This window comes from Prionailurus viverrinus, chromosome B1, assembly GCF_022837055.1.
Source record: "Prionailurus viverrinus isolate Anna chromosome B1, UM_Priviv_1.0, whole genome shotgun sequence".
NCBI classification, from domain to species: Eukaryota; Metazoa; Chordata; class Mammalia; order Carnivora; family Felidae; genus Prionailurus; species Prionailurus viverrinus.
The window spans coordinates 150,591,918-150,609,280 of NC_062564.1; the positions used below are offsets into that span (position 1 = coordinate 150,591,918).

Here is a 17,363-nt window from a genome sequence, read left to right on the forward strand (position 1 = left end):
ATGTGTCAATTATATCTCAATTAACCAAGAGGAAAAATCAGTACATTACCTTGAATTTAGCACTAAACATCTAGAAAAAGAAATGGGAGCTGGAGGAGTGAAGATGGCAGAGAAATAAGGGGACCCTGGGCTTTCCTTGTCCCTCAAACACAGCTGTACTGAAGTCAGATCACTTGGAACACCCAGGAAATTGATCTGTGGAGTGGCGGAAGGATCTCCACAGCTGGAGGGAGAGAGCATGGCAGATGCAAAGTGAGAAGTGAATTAGGGGAGAGAAAAATGGCAGTGCCATGGAGGGGAAGGTACACTTTCCATGGAGAGATGAAAGGGAGAGAAAGAGAGGGGTTGAGAAAGTGCAGCATCAAATTTGCACTAGAGGAAAAAACCTCTCTGGACCACGGACTGGGGAGCAAGAAGTACTTGCAACCTGAATGTTGCAGTTTTTTGTTTTTTGTTTCTTGGGTGTTTTGTTTTTGTTTTGTTTTTGTTTTTTGTTTGTTTGTTTGTTTGTTTTTGGCAAATAGCATTTGGAGCTCAAACTCTGAGGTTTTGGAAGTGTGCACCTTTCTCCAGAGTGGAGCTGTGGCACCTGCTCCTGAGCAGAAGGGAGCTGGCCCCATAGTGCATAGGGTGGTGTAGGAATCTCCAGGGCATATAGGGAAAGCACATTCCCCTTCCTGGAGTACTTTTGGAGTATATTGCCTCCCCAAGTACAGCAGACCCTGTAGGTGGTCTTTCATCAGCAGGGGACAGAGGTGCTCCCAGAGGGAATACAACCTTTGCTGCTTTTAGCAGTGCTACATCATAGATTCCACACACCGTGCATGCCTGAGACTTTTTTTCAGGAACGAAGAATTTCAGACATAGCATGGAGAGGCTCTATTCTGGAGGAGAGGGGTAGGATCTGTGTGGTGCCCAGTCCTTTAAGACTTGAGCTCTGAATCCCAGCCACAGGCCAAAGAATAAACACAGGAAAGTTGTGGCCCAGGGCAAGCTGACTGACTGAGCTATTCTGTGAGGGCCGCCTAAACAGTGTGAAGTGTGAGATCCCCAGTCCAGGGGTTGAGAAATTGGGGTGGTGCCATTTCCCCCAACACCAACACAGTGTGACTTCAGAGAGCAGTACAGCAGCCCCCAGCAGAAGCGGGACCTGCTTATACCAAACCCTAACCCCTGTGCCTGGCAAATGGTTAATTATTGGGAGGAGACTGACCCTGAGCCAATGCAGCAGGCCCTCTTCCAGGAGAGCAGCACCACCAGCACCCCACATGGACCAAGTATACTGAAAATCAAGTGCTTCAAAGTGTTACTTACGGTTCTGGTGGAAATAGATTCAGACTTAGTTTGTTTTTTTTTTTTTTACTTTTTTCTTTATTTTCTTTTTCTTTTGGAATCAGGCTCATAGTTTCTTGTTTGTTTTGTTTTTTATTTCCCTTTCTCTTTTTGGATCAGGATTTTTTTATTATTATTATTTTCTTCTACTTCCTTTTTCTTTTTCTTCTTCATTTTTTCTTTGGAATCAACATTACAGTTTTTTGATTCTCTGGGGTTTTTTTGTTCCCTTTCCTTTTCTCTTTTCTTGGAATCAGGCTCCCCTCTGCCCTTTTTTCCAGGAATTATTTCAACAAACCAAAGTACACCTAAAGATCCAAACAGTCCCCACTGCAAGCAAGGAGGAGCTCTGCACAGGACTGACCAGTGTCAAAGAGCACCCAGAATGCAACATCAGAGTGCATACAGTACGTACCAGAAACACTTCCTAGAGTGCCAGACCCTGGACAGTGTATGACCTTTTTTTAACATAGCAGTACTCTCAGGTGCAGGAAACATAACAAGCTTTAAAAAAATGCAAAAGACAGAAACTTAGTAAAAATGACAAGATGTAGGAATACTCCCCAGAATAAAATATCCATATTGTAGGAGTTCCAGAAGAAGAGGGGGAAAAATGGCAGATGGTTCATTTGAGCAAATTATAGCTGAGAACTTCCCTAATCTGGGGAAGGAAACAGGCATTCAAGTCCAAGAGGCACAGAGAACTTCCCTCAATATCCAAAAAAAAAAAAAAAAGTCAACACTACAACACATCATAGTGAAACTTACAAAGACAAAGATAAAGAGATTTCTGAAAGCAGCTAGGGACAAAAGGTCCTTAACCTACAAGGGTAGACATATAAGGTTAGCACCAGACCTGTCAACTGAAATTTGCTGGCCATAGGAAATGGCAGAAAATATTCAATGAGCTGAATGGGAAAAATATGCAACCAAAAATTCTTTATCCAGCAAAGCTGTCATTTCGAATAGAAAGAGAGATAAAGAGTTTCCCAAACAAACAAAAACTAAAGGAGTTCATGACCACAAAACCACCCTACAAGAAAATCTAAGGAGTACTCTGAGTGGAGGGAAAAAAAAAGACCAAAGCAACAAAGATTACAAAGGACCAGAGAACATCACCAGAACACCAACTCTACAGATAAAACAATGGCACTAAATTTGTATCTTTCAATAATCACTCCTAATATAAATGGACTACTTGCTCCAATCAAAAGACATAGGGTATCAGAATGGATAAAAACCAAGATCCATCTATATCCCGCTTACAAGAGATTCATTTTAGACATAAAGTTATGTGCAGATTGAAGGGAATGAGATGGAGAAACATCTATCATGCTAATGGGCATCAAAAGAAAACTAGAAGTGCCTGGGTGGCTCAGTCAGTTAAGCTTCTATGTTGGCTCACGCCATGATCTCCTGGTTTGGGAGTCTGAACCCCACATGAGGCTCTGTGCTGACAGTTTAGAGGCTGGAGTCTGCTTCAGATTCTGTGTCTCCCTCTCTCTCTCTGCCCCTGCCCCTGCCACTCACACTGGCTTGCTCTCTCTCTCTCTCTCTCAAAAAAAAAAATAACTACACATTAAAAAAAATTTTTTTAAATAAAGTTGGAGTATACATACTTATATCATAAAAACTAGATTTTAAAACAAAAACTGTAATAACAGATTAAGAAGGGCATTGTTATCATATTAAGGGGTCTATCCACCAAGAAGATCTAACAATTATAAATATTTATGCCCCTAACTTGAAGAACCTAAATATATAAATCAACTAATCACAAACATAAAGAAGCTCATTGAGAATAATACCATAAAGTAGGGGACTTTAATACCTCACTTACAGCAATGGACAGATCATCTAAGCAGAAAATCAACATGAAAAAATGGCTTTGAATGGACTTAACAGATATATTCATAATATTTCATACTAAAGCAGCAGAAACATATTCTTCTCAAGTGCACAAGGAACATTCTCCAGAATAGATTACAAACTCAGCGGGTCACAAAGAAGCCCTCAAAAGATAGAAAAAGATTGAGATCATAACATGCATATTTTCAGATCACAATGCTATGAAACTTGAAATCAACCACAAGACAAAATTTGAAAACCCTCAAATACATGGAGGTTAGAGAATATCCTACTAAAGAATGAATATGTTAATCAGGAAATTAAAGCAGAAATAAAAAAAATACATGGTGCAAATGAAAATGAAAACACAAGAGTACAAAACCTTTGGGATGCAGCAAAGGCAGTCCTCCGAGGAAAGTACATTGCAATTCACGCCTATTTCAAGAAGCAAGAAAGGTCCCAAATACACAACCTAACTTTACACCTAAAGGAACTAGAGAAGGAGCAGCAAATAAACCCTAAAGTCAGCAGAAAAAAGGGAAATAATAACGATTACAGGGGAAATAAATGATATAGAAAAAAAAACAGAACAACTCAATGAAACTAAATGCTGGTTCTTTAAAAGAATTAACAAAATTGATAAATCCCTAGCCAGACTTGTCACAGAGAAAAAGGTAGACAAAATCATGAATGAAAGAGGAGAGACCACAAACAAAACCAGAGATACAAATAATTATAAAAGAATACTATGAAAATTTATATGCCAACAAACTGGGCAACCTAGAAGAAACAGACAAATTACCAAAGACTCATGAACTATCAAAACTGAAACAGGAAGAAAGAAATAGAAAATCTGAACAGACTCATAACCAGCAAGGAAATTGAATCTATTATCAAAAATCCCCCAACAAACAAGAGTTCTGGGCCAGATAGCTTCCCAGGGGAATTCTACCAGACATTTAAAGAATTACTTTCTAGATGGCACCAATGTACCTTGATCACAAACTCCACTTGCCCCCCACCCCAGACCCTTTGCTTACACATACAAGTTAGTGATTACTATCTAATTGTTTTCTTCACACTCACCACATGTGCAAGATCTTGTTTTCTTCTCATTCACCATGTGGGTAATATCTTGTGAGCTCAATAAATATGAAGACAAAACCCCTGTTCAAGGCTCTTCTCTCCCCCTAGACATTTACCCCTCTCATATTCAATTCTATGTTCACTCTCTTGCTGGACAAGAAAGAACTCTAGACTCATAGTCTGCAACAGTTCGAAACCAGAAAAGACCCTGAATAGCCAAAGTAATGTTGAAAAAGAAAACCAAAGCTGGAGGCATCACAATCCCGGACTTCAAGCTGTATTACAAAGCTGTAATCATTAAAACAAATGGTACTGGTACAAAAACAAACACATAGATCAATGAAACAAAAAGGATAACCCAGAAACAGACTCACAAATGTATGGCCAACTAATCTTCAACAAAGCAGGAAAGAATATCCAAGAGAAAACAAGCAGTCTCTTCAGCGAATGGTGCTGGGAGAACTGGACAGCAACATGCAGAAAAATGAACAAGGACCACTTTCTTACACCATATACAAAAATATATTCAAAGTGGATGAAAGACCTAAATGTGAGACAGGAAATCATCAAAATCCTATTGGAGAAAATAGGCAACAACCTCTTTGACCTCAGCTGCAGCAACTTCTCACTAGACGCATCTCCAGAGGCAAGGGAAACAAAAACAAAAATGAACTATTGGGTCCTCATCAAGATGAAATTTTTTTGCATAGCAAAGGAAACAATCAACAAAACTAAAAGGCAACCAATGGAATGGGAAACGATATTTGAAAATGTCATATCAGATAAAGGGTTGGTATCCAAAATCTATAAAGAACTTGTCAAACTTAACACCCAAAAAACAAATAGAAGACATGAATATACACTGTTTGAAAGAAGCCATCCAGGTGGCTAACAGACACATGAAAAGATGCTCAACATCACTTATCATCAGCGAAATACAAAATAAAACCAAATTGCATATATATATATATATATATACACGTCTATATGTTTATATGTATATGTATACATACATACACATACACAATGGAATATTACTCAGTGATCAAAAAGAATGAAGTCTTGCCATTTCCAACAATGTAGACTGGGCTATAGTGTATTATGCTCAGTGAAATAAGTCAGTCAGAAAATGACAAATACCATATGATTTCACTCATATGTGGAATTTAAGAAACAAAGCAGATGAACATAGGGGAAGAGAAGGAAAAATAAGATAAAAAAAGACAGGGAGACAAACCATAAGAGACTCTTAACTATAGAGAACAAACTGAGAGTTGCTGGAGGGGAGGTGGAAGGGGGGATGGGCTAAAATGGGTGATGGGCATTAAGGAGGGCACTTGTCAGGATACGAACTGGGTGTTATATGTAAGTGATGAATCACTGGGTCCTACTCCTGAAACCAGTATTATACTGCATATTAACTAACTTGAATTTAAATACATAAATTTTCTTAAAAGAGAGGGAAAAAAAGAAATGGGAAAACTATTCAAAATAACAACAACAAATCCAATTTAAAAAAAAATCAAGAAATTTAATTGACAATCCCCAGGGCCAAGGCAGAAAGAAATTCAAGTTCAGTAAAAGGTCTATGTGACTAAAGATCTAGTAGGGCATGTTAGGTATATTATATGTAAAACAAAAAACAGAGTTTTCAAATCCCAACTTTAAAGTGAAGATCACAAGGACAAACACTTTAAATTACAAGTGTTTGATTTGTAATCTATATAGATGATGCTATGTAGTTTTTTCTAGAAAAGACAGACCCAGGGGGTTATTTATTTACATACAGTTAATAATTCCTCAGAACTAGATTGGTATAATTCTTAGTATTCCTTTAAGATTTTTATTAACCAAGATAATGTCAGCATTATGAAATTCACTGAAAAGCTTTCAGCATGTTCTATACAGCCAAGGGAACAGTTAAGACAGCATAGAAAGAGGAGGAGCCAAGATGGCGGAACAGCATGGAAGCTTTTTGTGTGTCTCACATCCATGAAATACAGCCAGACCAACATTAAACCATCCTACACACCTAGAAAACTGATTGGAAGATTAACAAAACAATCTGCACAGCCTGAACCACAGAATTCAGCAGGTATGCGACACGAAGAGCTGAACTTGGGGAGCGAGAAGTCGCAAAAGGTAGGGAACCCCTTTTGTGGACAGAGAGAGGATGGAGACTGGGGAGGGGGGAGCCTATGGGAAAAGCACCCCTTCCCAAAAGCAGCTAGAGAGAAAGTGGAAAATTGGAAACACCCGCAGGGACTAAACTAAAAAGGGAGAAAGCAGAAAGGACGAAGGAGAAGGTTTAAATTCCATTAAGACTGTAAACAAGGGGAGCGCAAAAGGCAGCAACTCCACAGCTTGATACTTGGCGGTGCTCTGGTGGGAACAGTGAATCCCCAGGAACAGAGTGGGGTCCAGGAGGTTCTCGGGCCACACAGGGAAAAGTGGTTCCACTGCTGGAAGGACATTTGGTAGAAACTATTGAAGCCACTTGGTCCCAGAAGATCCCAGAAGGCGGCCACATCGCTGGTGCTGGAGCAAGGTCATTGAGGGTGAAGGCTAGTGCCAGATGTGTGTTGTGATTTTCCATAATCCCTGAAACGCTGCTGCTACACTGTCTCGTGAACTTTCTTTGAGGCAGGCTGGCACCTGACCGCAGTATCAGGGCACCAGTAACAGCAGGGTCCAGTGGGCATTCCTGGGAGCAACCAACATTCGGCCATTGCTCATTCAGCCATTGCTCAGTGAGACCCTCCCACAGAGGGGCAGAACAGGTCAAAGCCGCAGTCCTTTGGAAGTAAGGGGCCAGGGAAAACAGCCTTATCTGAGACAAAATGTGGGAGAGGTACTGCCTGGGGCCTGGTCACAAAGAGAGAACAAGCAGGGAGTGGAGGAGAGCTGAAGACAGAGGACTGGTGTGCAATTGCTGATCTGGGAGAACAGACTGGGTAGCTGGGTGGCGCCATTTTCTCCACTCCCGCGCATGCGCATAGGCACCTACAAGCACCACAACAATCCACCTCAGTAAGCTAGCAGCGCCATCTTGTGGAGAGCGGAACTCTTACATTGAGACCTGCCCAAATGGGCCAACTTAACTCTTTAAGAACACAAGCGTCACCGCCAACTTGATTTATGGACTATAAAGAGCTCAAAGACTGACCTCTAGGGGAAAACGAAGCAATTTCAGTCCTACTTCAATCTGTTAGCAGGTTCATCTATTCATTTTTTTTCTTTTTTTGTTTTTTTTTTCCTTTTTCCTTTTTCTCTTTTACAATTCTTTTCTTTTTCTTGAATACAGAAAGAGAAAAAATTCATTTTTATTTTAAAATTTTATTTAAAATATCTGTCTTTAATTTTTATTACTATATTTTTCACTTTTGTGTAAATTTTTTCAAATTCTACTTTACTTCCATTATTTTATTTTAGTCTACTTCAGTGTACTCACCTTTTCAAATTTTCAAATAATTTCATTTTTTCTTTCTTTTTCTTTTTTTCTCTTTTTCATTTCTTTTCTTTTTCTTGAATGCAGAAAAAGAAAAACTTCATTTTTACTTTCAATTTCTTTTAAAAATATTTTATTTAATTTTTACTACTATATTTTTTGCTTATATGTATTTTTTTTCAAATTCTATTTTACTTCCATCATTTTATTTTAGTCTACTACAGTGGGTTCACTTTTTCATATTTTCAAACGATTTCTTTTTTTTTCTTTTTTCCTTTTTTCTTTTTCCTTTTTTGTCTCTTTTCACTTTTCTTAAATACAGAAAATGAAAAAATTCATATTTTTAATTTTTATTAAAAATATTTTTCTTTAATTTTTTCTACTATATTCTTTACTTTTGTGTATATTTTTTCAAATTCTATTTTACCCCCAACATATCATTTTAGTCTACTTGAGAGTATTCATTTTCTCAAATTTTCAAACGATTTCTTTTTCTCACCCCCCCTTTTTTTCTCTAATCTGTCAAACCACTTTCAACACCCAGACCAAAACACACCTAGGATCTAGATCATCTATTTTATTTGTGTGCGTGTGTGTGTCATTTTTAATTTTAATATATTTTTTTAATTTTAATTTTTTTAATTTCAATTTTTCTGCCTCATTAATTCCTTTTCTCCCTTCAAAATGACAAAAATGAAGGAATTCACCGCAAAAGAAACAGCATGAAGAAACGACAACCAGGGATTTAACCAACACAGATACAAGCAAGATGTCTGAACCAGAATTTAGAATCAAAATAATAAGAATACTAGCTGGAGTCGAAAATAGATTAGAATCCCTTTCTGCAGATATAAAAAAAGTAGAAAATAGCTGAAATTAAAAATGCTATAACTGAGCTGCAATCACACATGGATGCAGCGGTGGCAAGGATGAACAAGGCAGAACAGAGAATCAGCGATAGAGAGGACAAACTTATAGAGAATAACGAATCAGAAAAAAAGGGAGATTAGGGCAAAGGAGCACAATTTAAGAATTAGAGAAATCAGTGACTCATTAAAAAGGAACAACATCAGAATCATAGGGTTCCCAGAGGAGGAAGAGAGAGAAATAGGGGTAGAAGGGTTATGTGAGCAAATCACAGCAGAAAACTTTTTTAACCTGGGGAAAGACACAGACATCAAAATCCAAGAAGCACAGAGGACCCCCATTAGATTCAACAAAAACCAACCATCAACAAGGCATATCATAGTCAAATTCACAAAATACTCAGTCAAGGAAAGAATCATGAAAGCAGCAAGGGAAAAAAAGTCCCTAACCTACAAGGGAAGACAGATCAGGTTTGCAGAAGACCTATCCACAGAAACCTGGCAGGCCAGAAAGGAGTGGCAGGATATATTCAGTGTGCTGAATCAGAAAAATATGCAGCCAAGAATTCTTTATCCAGCAAGGCTGTCATTCAAAATAGAAGGAGAGATAAAAAGTTTCCCAGACAAACAAAAATTAAAGGAGTTTCTGACCACTAAACCAGCCCTGCAAGAAATATTAAGGAGGACTCTCTGAGGGGAGAAAAGATGAAAAAACAATATGTGTATATACATATATATACATGTGTGTGTGTGTATATATATATATATATATATATATATATATAAGCAACAAAGGATTAGAAAGGACCAGAGAACACCACCAGAAACTCCAACTCTACAAGCATCATAATGGCAATAAATTCATATCTTTCAGTACTCATTCTAAATGTCAATGGACTCAATGCTCCAATCAAAGGATGTAGGGTAACAGAATGAATAAGAAAACAAGATACATCTATATACTGTTTCCAAGAGACCCACTTTAAACCTAAAGACACCTACAGATTGAAAATAAGGGGATGGAGAACCATCTATCATGCTAACGGTCAACAAAAGCCAAAGTAGCCATACTTATATCAGACAACCTAGACTTTAAAATAAAGACTACCAAGAGATGCAGAAGGGCATTATATCATAATCAAGGGGTCTATAGACCAAGAAGACCTAACAATTTTAACATTTATGTGCCAAATGTGAAAGCACCCAAATATATAAATCAATTAATCACAAACATCAAGAAACTCATGGATGGTAATACCATAATAGTAGGAGACTTCAACACCCCACTCACAGCAATGGACAGATCATCTAATCAAAAAATCAACAAGGAAACAATGGCTTTGAATGACACACTTATGGACTTAATAGATGGACTTAATAGATATATTCAGAATATTTCATCCGAAAGCAGAAGAATATACATTCCTCTCCAGTGCACATGGAACATTCTCCAGAATAGACCATATACTGGGACACAAATCAGCCCTCAGCAAGTACAAAAAGATTGAGATCATACCATGTATATTTTCAGACCACAATGCCCTGAAACTCGAAATCAACAATAAGAAAATTTTTGGAAAGGTAGCAAATACTTGGAGACTAAAGAACATCCTTCTGAAGAATGAATGGACCAAAAAGAAGTTAAAGAGGAAATTAAAAAGTATATGGAAGCCAATGAAAATGATAACACCACAACCCAAAACCTCTGGGATGCAGCAAAGGCAGCCATAAGAGGAAAGTATATACCAATCCAGGCCTTCCTAAAGAAGGAAGAAAGATCTCAGATATACAACCTAACCTTACACCTTAAGGAGCTGGAAAAAGAACAACAAATAAAACCCAAAACCAGCAGAACACGGGAAATAATAAAGATTAGAGCAGAAATTAATGCTATTAAAACCAAAAAAATAGCAGAACAGATCAATGAAACCAGAAGCTGGTTCTTTGGAAGAACTAACAAAATTGATAAACCACTAGCCAGTTGGATCAAAAAGAAAAAGGAAAGGACCCAAATAAGTAAAATCAAGAATGAAAGAGGAGAAATCACAACCAACACAACAGAAATAAAAACAATAATAAGAGAATATTATGAGCAATTATATGCTAATAAAATGGGCAATCTGGAAGAAATGGACAAATTCCTAGAAACAGATACACTACCAAAACTGAAACAGGAAGAAATAGAAAATTTGAGCAGACCCATAACGGGTAAGGAAATCGAATTAGTAATCAAAAATCTGCCAAAAAACAAGAGTCCAGGGCCAGATGGCTTTCCAGGGGAATTCTACCAAACATTTAAGGAAGAGTTAACACCTATTCTCTTGAAACTGTTCCAAAAAATAGAAATGGAAGGAAAACTTCCAAACTCTTTCTATGAAGCCAGCATTACCTTGATTCCAAAACCAGACAGAGACCCCACTAAAAAGGAGAACTATAGACCAATTTCCCTGATGAACATGGATGCAAAAATCTTCAACAAGATATTAGCCAACCAGATCCAACAATACATTAAAAAAATTATTCGCCATGACCACATGGGATTTATACCTAGGATGCAGGGCTGGTTCAATATCTGCAAAATAATCAATGTGATTCATCACATCAATAAAAGAAAGGACAAGAACCATATGATCCTCTCAATAGATGCAGAGAAAGCATTTGACAAAATACAGCGTCCTTTCTTGATAAAAATCCTCAATAGGGACAGAAGGAGCATACCTCGAGATCATAAAAGCCATATATGAAAGACCCAATGCTAATATCATCCTCAATGGGGAAAAACTGAGAGCTTTCTGACTAAAGTTGGGAACAAGACAGGGATGTCCACTCTCGCCACTGTTATTCAACATAGTATTGGAAGTCTTGGCCTCAGGAATAAGACAACACAAAAAAATAAAAGGCATCCAAATCATCCAGGAGGAAGTCAAACTTTCACTCTTCGCAGATGACATGATACTCTATATGGAAAACTCTAAAGATTCCACCAAAAACGTGCTAGAACTGATCTATGAATTCAGCAAAGTGCAGGATATAAAACCAATGCACAGAGCTTGGTTGCATTCCTACACAACAACAATGAAGCAGCAGAAAGAGAAATCAAGGAATCAATCCCTTTTAGAACTGCACCAAAAACCATAAAATACCTAGGACTAAATCTAACCAAATAGGTGAAAAATCTATACACTGAAAACTATAGAAAGCTGATGAAAGAAACTGAAGAAGACACAAAGAAATGGAAAAAGATTCCATGCTCCTGGATAAGAAGAAAAAATATTGTTAAAATGTCGATACTACCCAAAGCAATCTACATATTCAATGCAATCCCAATCAAAATAACACCAGAATTGTTCACAGAGCTAGAACAAATAATCCTAAAATTTGTATAGAACCAGAAAAGACCCTGAAGAGCCACAGCAATCATGAAAAGAAAACCAAAGCAGGAGGCATCACAATCCAGGACTTCAAGCTGTATTACAAAGCTGTAATCACCAAGACAGTATGGTACTGGCACAAGAACAGACACTCAGATCCATGGAATGGAATAGAGAACCCAGAACTGGACCCACAAACATATGGCCAACTAATCTTTGACAAAGCAGGAAAGAATATCCAATGGAATAAAGACAGTCTCTTCAGCAAGTGGTGCTGGGGAAACTGGACAGCGACATGCAGAAGAATGAACCTGGACCACTTTCTTACACCATACACAAAAATAAACTCAAAATGGATGAAAGACCTCAATGTAAGACAGGAAGCCTTCAAAATCCTCGAGGAGAAAGCAGGCAAAAACCTCTTTTATCTTTCACATAGTAACTTCTTACTCAACACGTCTCTGGAGGCAAGGGAAACAAAAGCAAAAATGAACTACTGGGACCTCATCAAAATAAAAAGCTTCTGCACAGTGAAGGAAACAGTCAGCAAAACTAAAAGGCAACCAACAGAATGGGAGGAGATATTTGCAAATGACATACCAGATAAAGGGTTAGTATCCAAAATCTATAAAGAACTTATCAAACTCAACACCCAAAAAACAAATAATCCAGTGAAGAAATGGGCGAAAGACATGAATAGACACTTCTCCAAGGAAGACATCCAGATGGCCAACCGACACATGAAAAATGCTCAACTTCACTCATCATCAGGGAAATACAAATCAAACCCACAATGAGATACCACCTTACACCTGTCAGAATGGCTAACATTAACAATTCAGGCAATGACAGATGTTGGCAAGGATGCAGAGAAAGAGGATCTCTTTTGCATTGTTGGTGGCAATGCAAGCTTGTGCAGCCACTCTGGAAAACAGTATGGAGGTTCCTCAAAAAACTAAAAATAGAACTACCTTACTACCCAGCAATTGCACTACTAGGCATTTATCCATGGGATACAGGTGTGCTGTTTCAAAGGGACACATGCACCCCAATGTTTATAGCAGCACTATCGATAATAGCCAAAGTATGGAAAGAGCCCAAATGTCCATTGATGGATGAATGGATAAAGAAGGGGTAGTATATATATACAATGGAGTATTACTCGGCAATCAAACAGAATGAAATCTTGCCATCTGCAACTACATGGATGGAACTAGAGGGTGTTATGCTAAGTGAAATTAGTCAGTCAGAGAAAGACACAAATCATATGACTTCACTCATATGAGGACTTTAGGAGACAAAACAGATGAACATAAAGGAAGGGAAACAAAAATAATATAAAAACAGGGAGGGGGACAAAACAGAAGAGACTCATAAATATGGAGAACAAACTGAGGGTTACTGGAGGGGTTGTGGGAGGAGGGATGGGCTAAATGGGTAAGGGGCATTAAGGAATCTACTCCTGAAGTCATTGTTTCACTATATGCTAATTTAGATGTAAATTTAAAAAAATAAAAAATTAAAAAAAGAATTTGCAAAAAAAAGCATAAAAAGTAACTGTTTCCTGAAACATTAGGAGTCCAGATCTTTTAGAAAAAATTTTTTTATGTTTTTCATTTATTGTAGAGTTGTTTTCCTGTCCAAGATCCCTAGCTCTTGAATCAATTTCAATAATTTTCTTTTTTTTCAGAAATCTATTTTCTGAAGGCTAAATATTTTTAGTATAGTCACATATTATCATTTCTTATCTCTTCAATGTCTGTCATTATTACATTATTGTTCTCAATTTTCTAATTGTGATATATTTGTGTACTTTTTATCAACACAAATTACCCTCTTTGCCCTGGTTCCCTTTGTTGCTTTGGATACCTACCCCTACCCACTTTGTATGTTTGCTTGATGATAGTTCTTCTCTTTAAATTTCTTTTCCTTTTAAAACCGTCAGAAGAGACTTTGTTTCATACTATATCCTTTGAAACCACTCATATATATTAGCATAATTTTATGTTTAGTACAACTTCTGTCACCTTTCTCTCTACCACTTTTTTTCTTATATTGCCTGGCTAATTTCTTAATTATATTTTATTCCCCAAATACATGCCCATCCCCAGAGCAACAGAAAGCTTACTAATATTTCTATGTACTTCCCTCCTTTGGGGAAGATTTTCAACATTGTATTCATAATGGTCTAGTCACTGTTTTAAATATACATAAATTGTTTTCTTAAAGCATCTAAAAACAAAAGTGAAAAAAGTTTTGTGCCAAAACTTAATGTAATTTCATCTTCCACAACACTCCGTCTTTTCCCTCCTCTCCAGTGATATCTCTCCTTTTCCAGAGGACTGGTTTGTGCTTTTCTAGGATGTCATGGTGGTTCCCAACAGGGTTTTAGGAAAGCTACTCACCATGGGAATCCATACCCATAACTTAATAGGTTCTAGGGCCCTTAAATTACAACACTGCACAGCTATCGATATATTATTCAAAAATAACTACTTTAAAAATATTACCATATATTCAAGTCAATATATGATGAGTCATTGTCTCAGACTTAAGATTATAATTAAATTCCTTTTATTTTTTCATCGTCTTTGCTATCTTTCATGTCATTGTTGATATTAGACAAAAATCTTCTAAACAATACTTTCTTAACACTAAGCAAGAACCATCTACAAATTCTTGTGGGATTTTTATACTGTCTTTGATATAATTTTAATATCAATTTTAAATACCAACAAATGTTCTATTACTACTCAAGAATCCTTCATTTTAGAAAAGACAGATACAGGGGCGCCTGGGTGGCTCAGTCGGTTAAGCGTCCAACTTCGGCTCAGGTCATTATCTCACGGTTTGTGGGTTCGAGCCGCACGTCGGGCTCTGTACTGACAGTTCAGAGCCTGGAGCCTGTTTCAGATTCTGTGTCTCCCTCTCTCTCTGCCCCTCCCCCACTTGCACTCTTTCTCTCTCTGTCTCAAAAATAAACATTAAAAACAATTTAAAAAAAAAAGAAAAGAGAGATACAAAAGATATGACAGAAGAAAAAACAAGTCCACCCATGTCACACCTCAAATTACACTTAGTCATAACCTGAAGAGAACAGATTTCATAGCAAAAAAAAAAAAAAAGAACTGAGGCAGGTGGGAGCAAATGCTGTTTGGGCCCATACAGAGCCCCCATTTCTCCCATAGTAGCCATCTCATTTATGTACCCATCATGCCAAAACTTAGTGATACTGCACTAGAGTGACCATCTGTGCCAGTTTACCTAAGATTGGGTTTCCAGAATGCTAGAGTTTCAGTTTTAAAGCCTGGACAGTTCCGGGAAAAATGGAACAAGTTGATTCCTTACTGGTACCCTTCTCACTAGCACATTCCTGATGGCCTTGGTGAATGATATATTACCTGGGCCTTCCCATGAAACATGATTTTCTAATGAAGTTTTGCATAATATATCCATTCCACCATGCCTACTTCTCTGAGCCTTTTAATCCCTTGACCTCTACTGTCTCCCATTAAAATTCTAGAATTTCAACCTTGTTTAACATGGGCCATTGCTTTTTCTAGACTTCTGGGAGCCACCCCAGCAGCAAATTGACACCATCCCCTGTACCTTGCTTGGCAGGTGTTATGTCCTGTCTACTGAGAGACTGCCCCAAGTCAATCATCCCTTCCTTAACCAGCCTTATGTACCGGAACAGTTGCTCAAGCACCTTCCAAATCCAGTCAAACAGAACGTACACCCACAGCACCTGCTAGCACCTGCTGCCAGTTTTTGCAACTTCTTTGTAATATACATACTTTCCTCTCTCTTTAGACCCAACACATTCCCAGATGTTTATGTTGCAACTTAACATTGGTAAGAGGCCTAGTATCCAGGAGAGGAGATACATGCAGCTCCTGAAGAGGATAGCTATCACCTTGTAGGAAAAAGGCCTCTGCAGTGTCTCTGCAGAATACTAACTCTCAAAAGACAGAGAAGACCCACTTATGAAAATTCAGAAGGCTCAAAAGAAGTCTGCAGATCAAAATCTTCAGGGATGTCTAGCCAAATAACTACATTCCATGTGTCAGGTCCCAAGTTTTCCCAGGTAGGACTCTGACTTTGGAATAACAGACCTCTCTCTGTTGAGCATTCAACAATCATGGGAGTTCAGGCACTCTATCCAATCCTGTGCTTGGTATGCAGTTTTTTCCTACTCACTTACTTACTACATGAGATGAGGGTTTCCTAATAATCAACCAAAGAGAAACTTTGGATCTCATACTCAGTTTTCAATTACATTAATGTCCCTCAACTTTCCATTATCATTACTACTGCATTATGGGGCATACATACAGCCTACCAGCAACCATGCAATTCCACTGTCCTTATGTCTACCCCCCCCCCATTCCTTTCAAATACATGAATCAACACACTGGCCTATGCATTCACCTCTACTATAATGCTGGCCCAGCTCACCGGTGGTGAGAATTTTAATATCACATCACCACCTGTGCTACAGGCTGTCAGCGTGCCACCTACCACCGAGTCCTTATTACCATCTGGGTGGTGAGTGATCCAGTCCACAAATCGCATCTTATTGACTGTTTTCCTGGAGCTCTATCAGTACTACCTTTCACAAGTTGGATTTTCTGGACAACAAACACTGAGACAAAGTACAAAGCCTTATTGAAAAGTAACACCTGTTAAAGGAAAAGGGAGGAAGCTGTATTGTCAGGGGAGTAATGCCTATCCAATAAAATCTCTGCCAGACCAGCTGGGAACTCTGGAGTAAATGTTACTTGTTAGATAAATTTACATTACATGGAAATGGCAGTAATCTTACATCACCCTCTTGCTCAGTCATTGGTCGAGTAACCACTGAGAAGAAAATGCCCTGGCTTGAAAAATGAGTCAAAACTTGACAAAACTAGCAGTTTCAGGGTGTCGGGTTGTCTTAAGCATATCTTTTTACTTTGGTGCTTTGATATCTGGGGCTTTGCTAACCCTAGAGGGACTGCTGCTCCCAGGGCTAGCTAGTACCTAGAGACAGCAAATGACTCCACCGTGAGGGAGTCCTTCATATGCAAACCAACCAATCCAGAGTTCATACCCTAACCACCTCCTTTTGTGAGGCCTTACAAAATCAGGTAATTGGATTTTGTATGTGTGGCCAAGTTTAATTTTACATATTATCACTTGTACATAGTTGGAAGTAAGGGAATAAGTATATCCCACTATGTTTCAAAGGCTTTTGTCTATTCAAATGGCACATTGTGGTAGAAACAGTACACTCTTTGAGGTCAGAATACACCTGGATCAAATCTAGGTTCTTCTGCTTTTTCTAAAATTTACATTTATAATAAATGTTAACATGCATATTTAAATAACATTTTACAACTTTCAAAAAGTGGGAAAATTCACTATCTTTCT

The 17,363-nt window shown here is 38.0% G+C and overlaps 1 protein-coding gene across 1 annotated transcript in view; it reads left to right on the forward strand.

Moving 5' to 3' along the window:
• Window positions 1-17,363, forward strand: part of LOC125164879 (transmembrane protease serine 11D-like) — a 76,079-nt gene that overhangs the window by 5,176 nt on the left and 53,540 nt on the right. Inside the window, exons 2-3 of the mRNA XM_047857616.1 lie at window positions 1,106-1,342; window positions 1,614-1,739. Of these exons, the coding sequence (XP_047713572.1) occupies window positions 1,106-1,342; window positions 1,614-1,739 (363 nt within the window). The remainder of the gene's footprint in view (window positions 1-1,105; window positions 1,343-1,613; window positions 1,740-17,363) is intronic.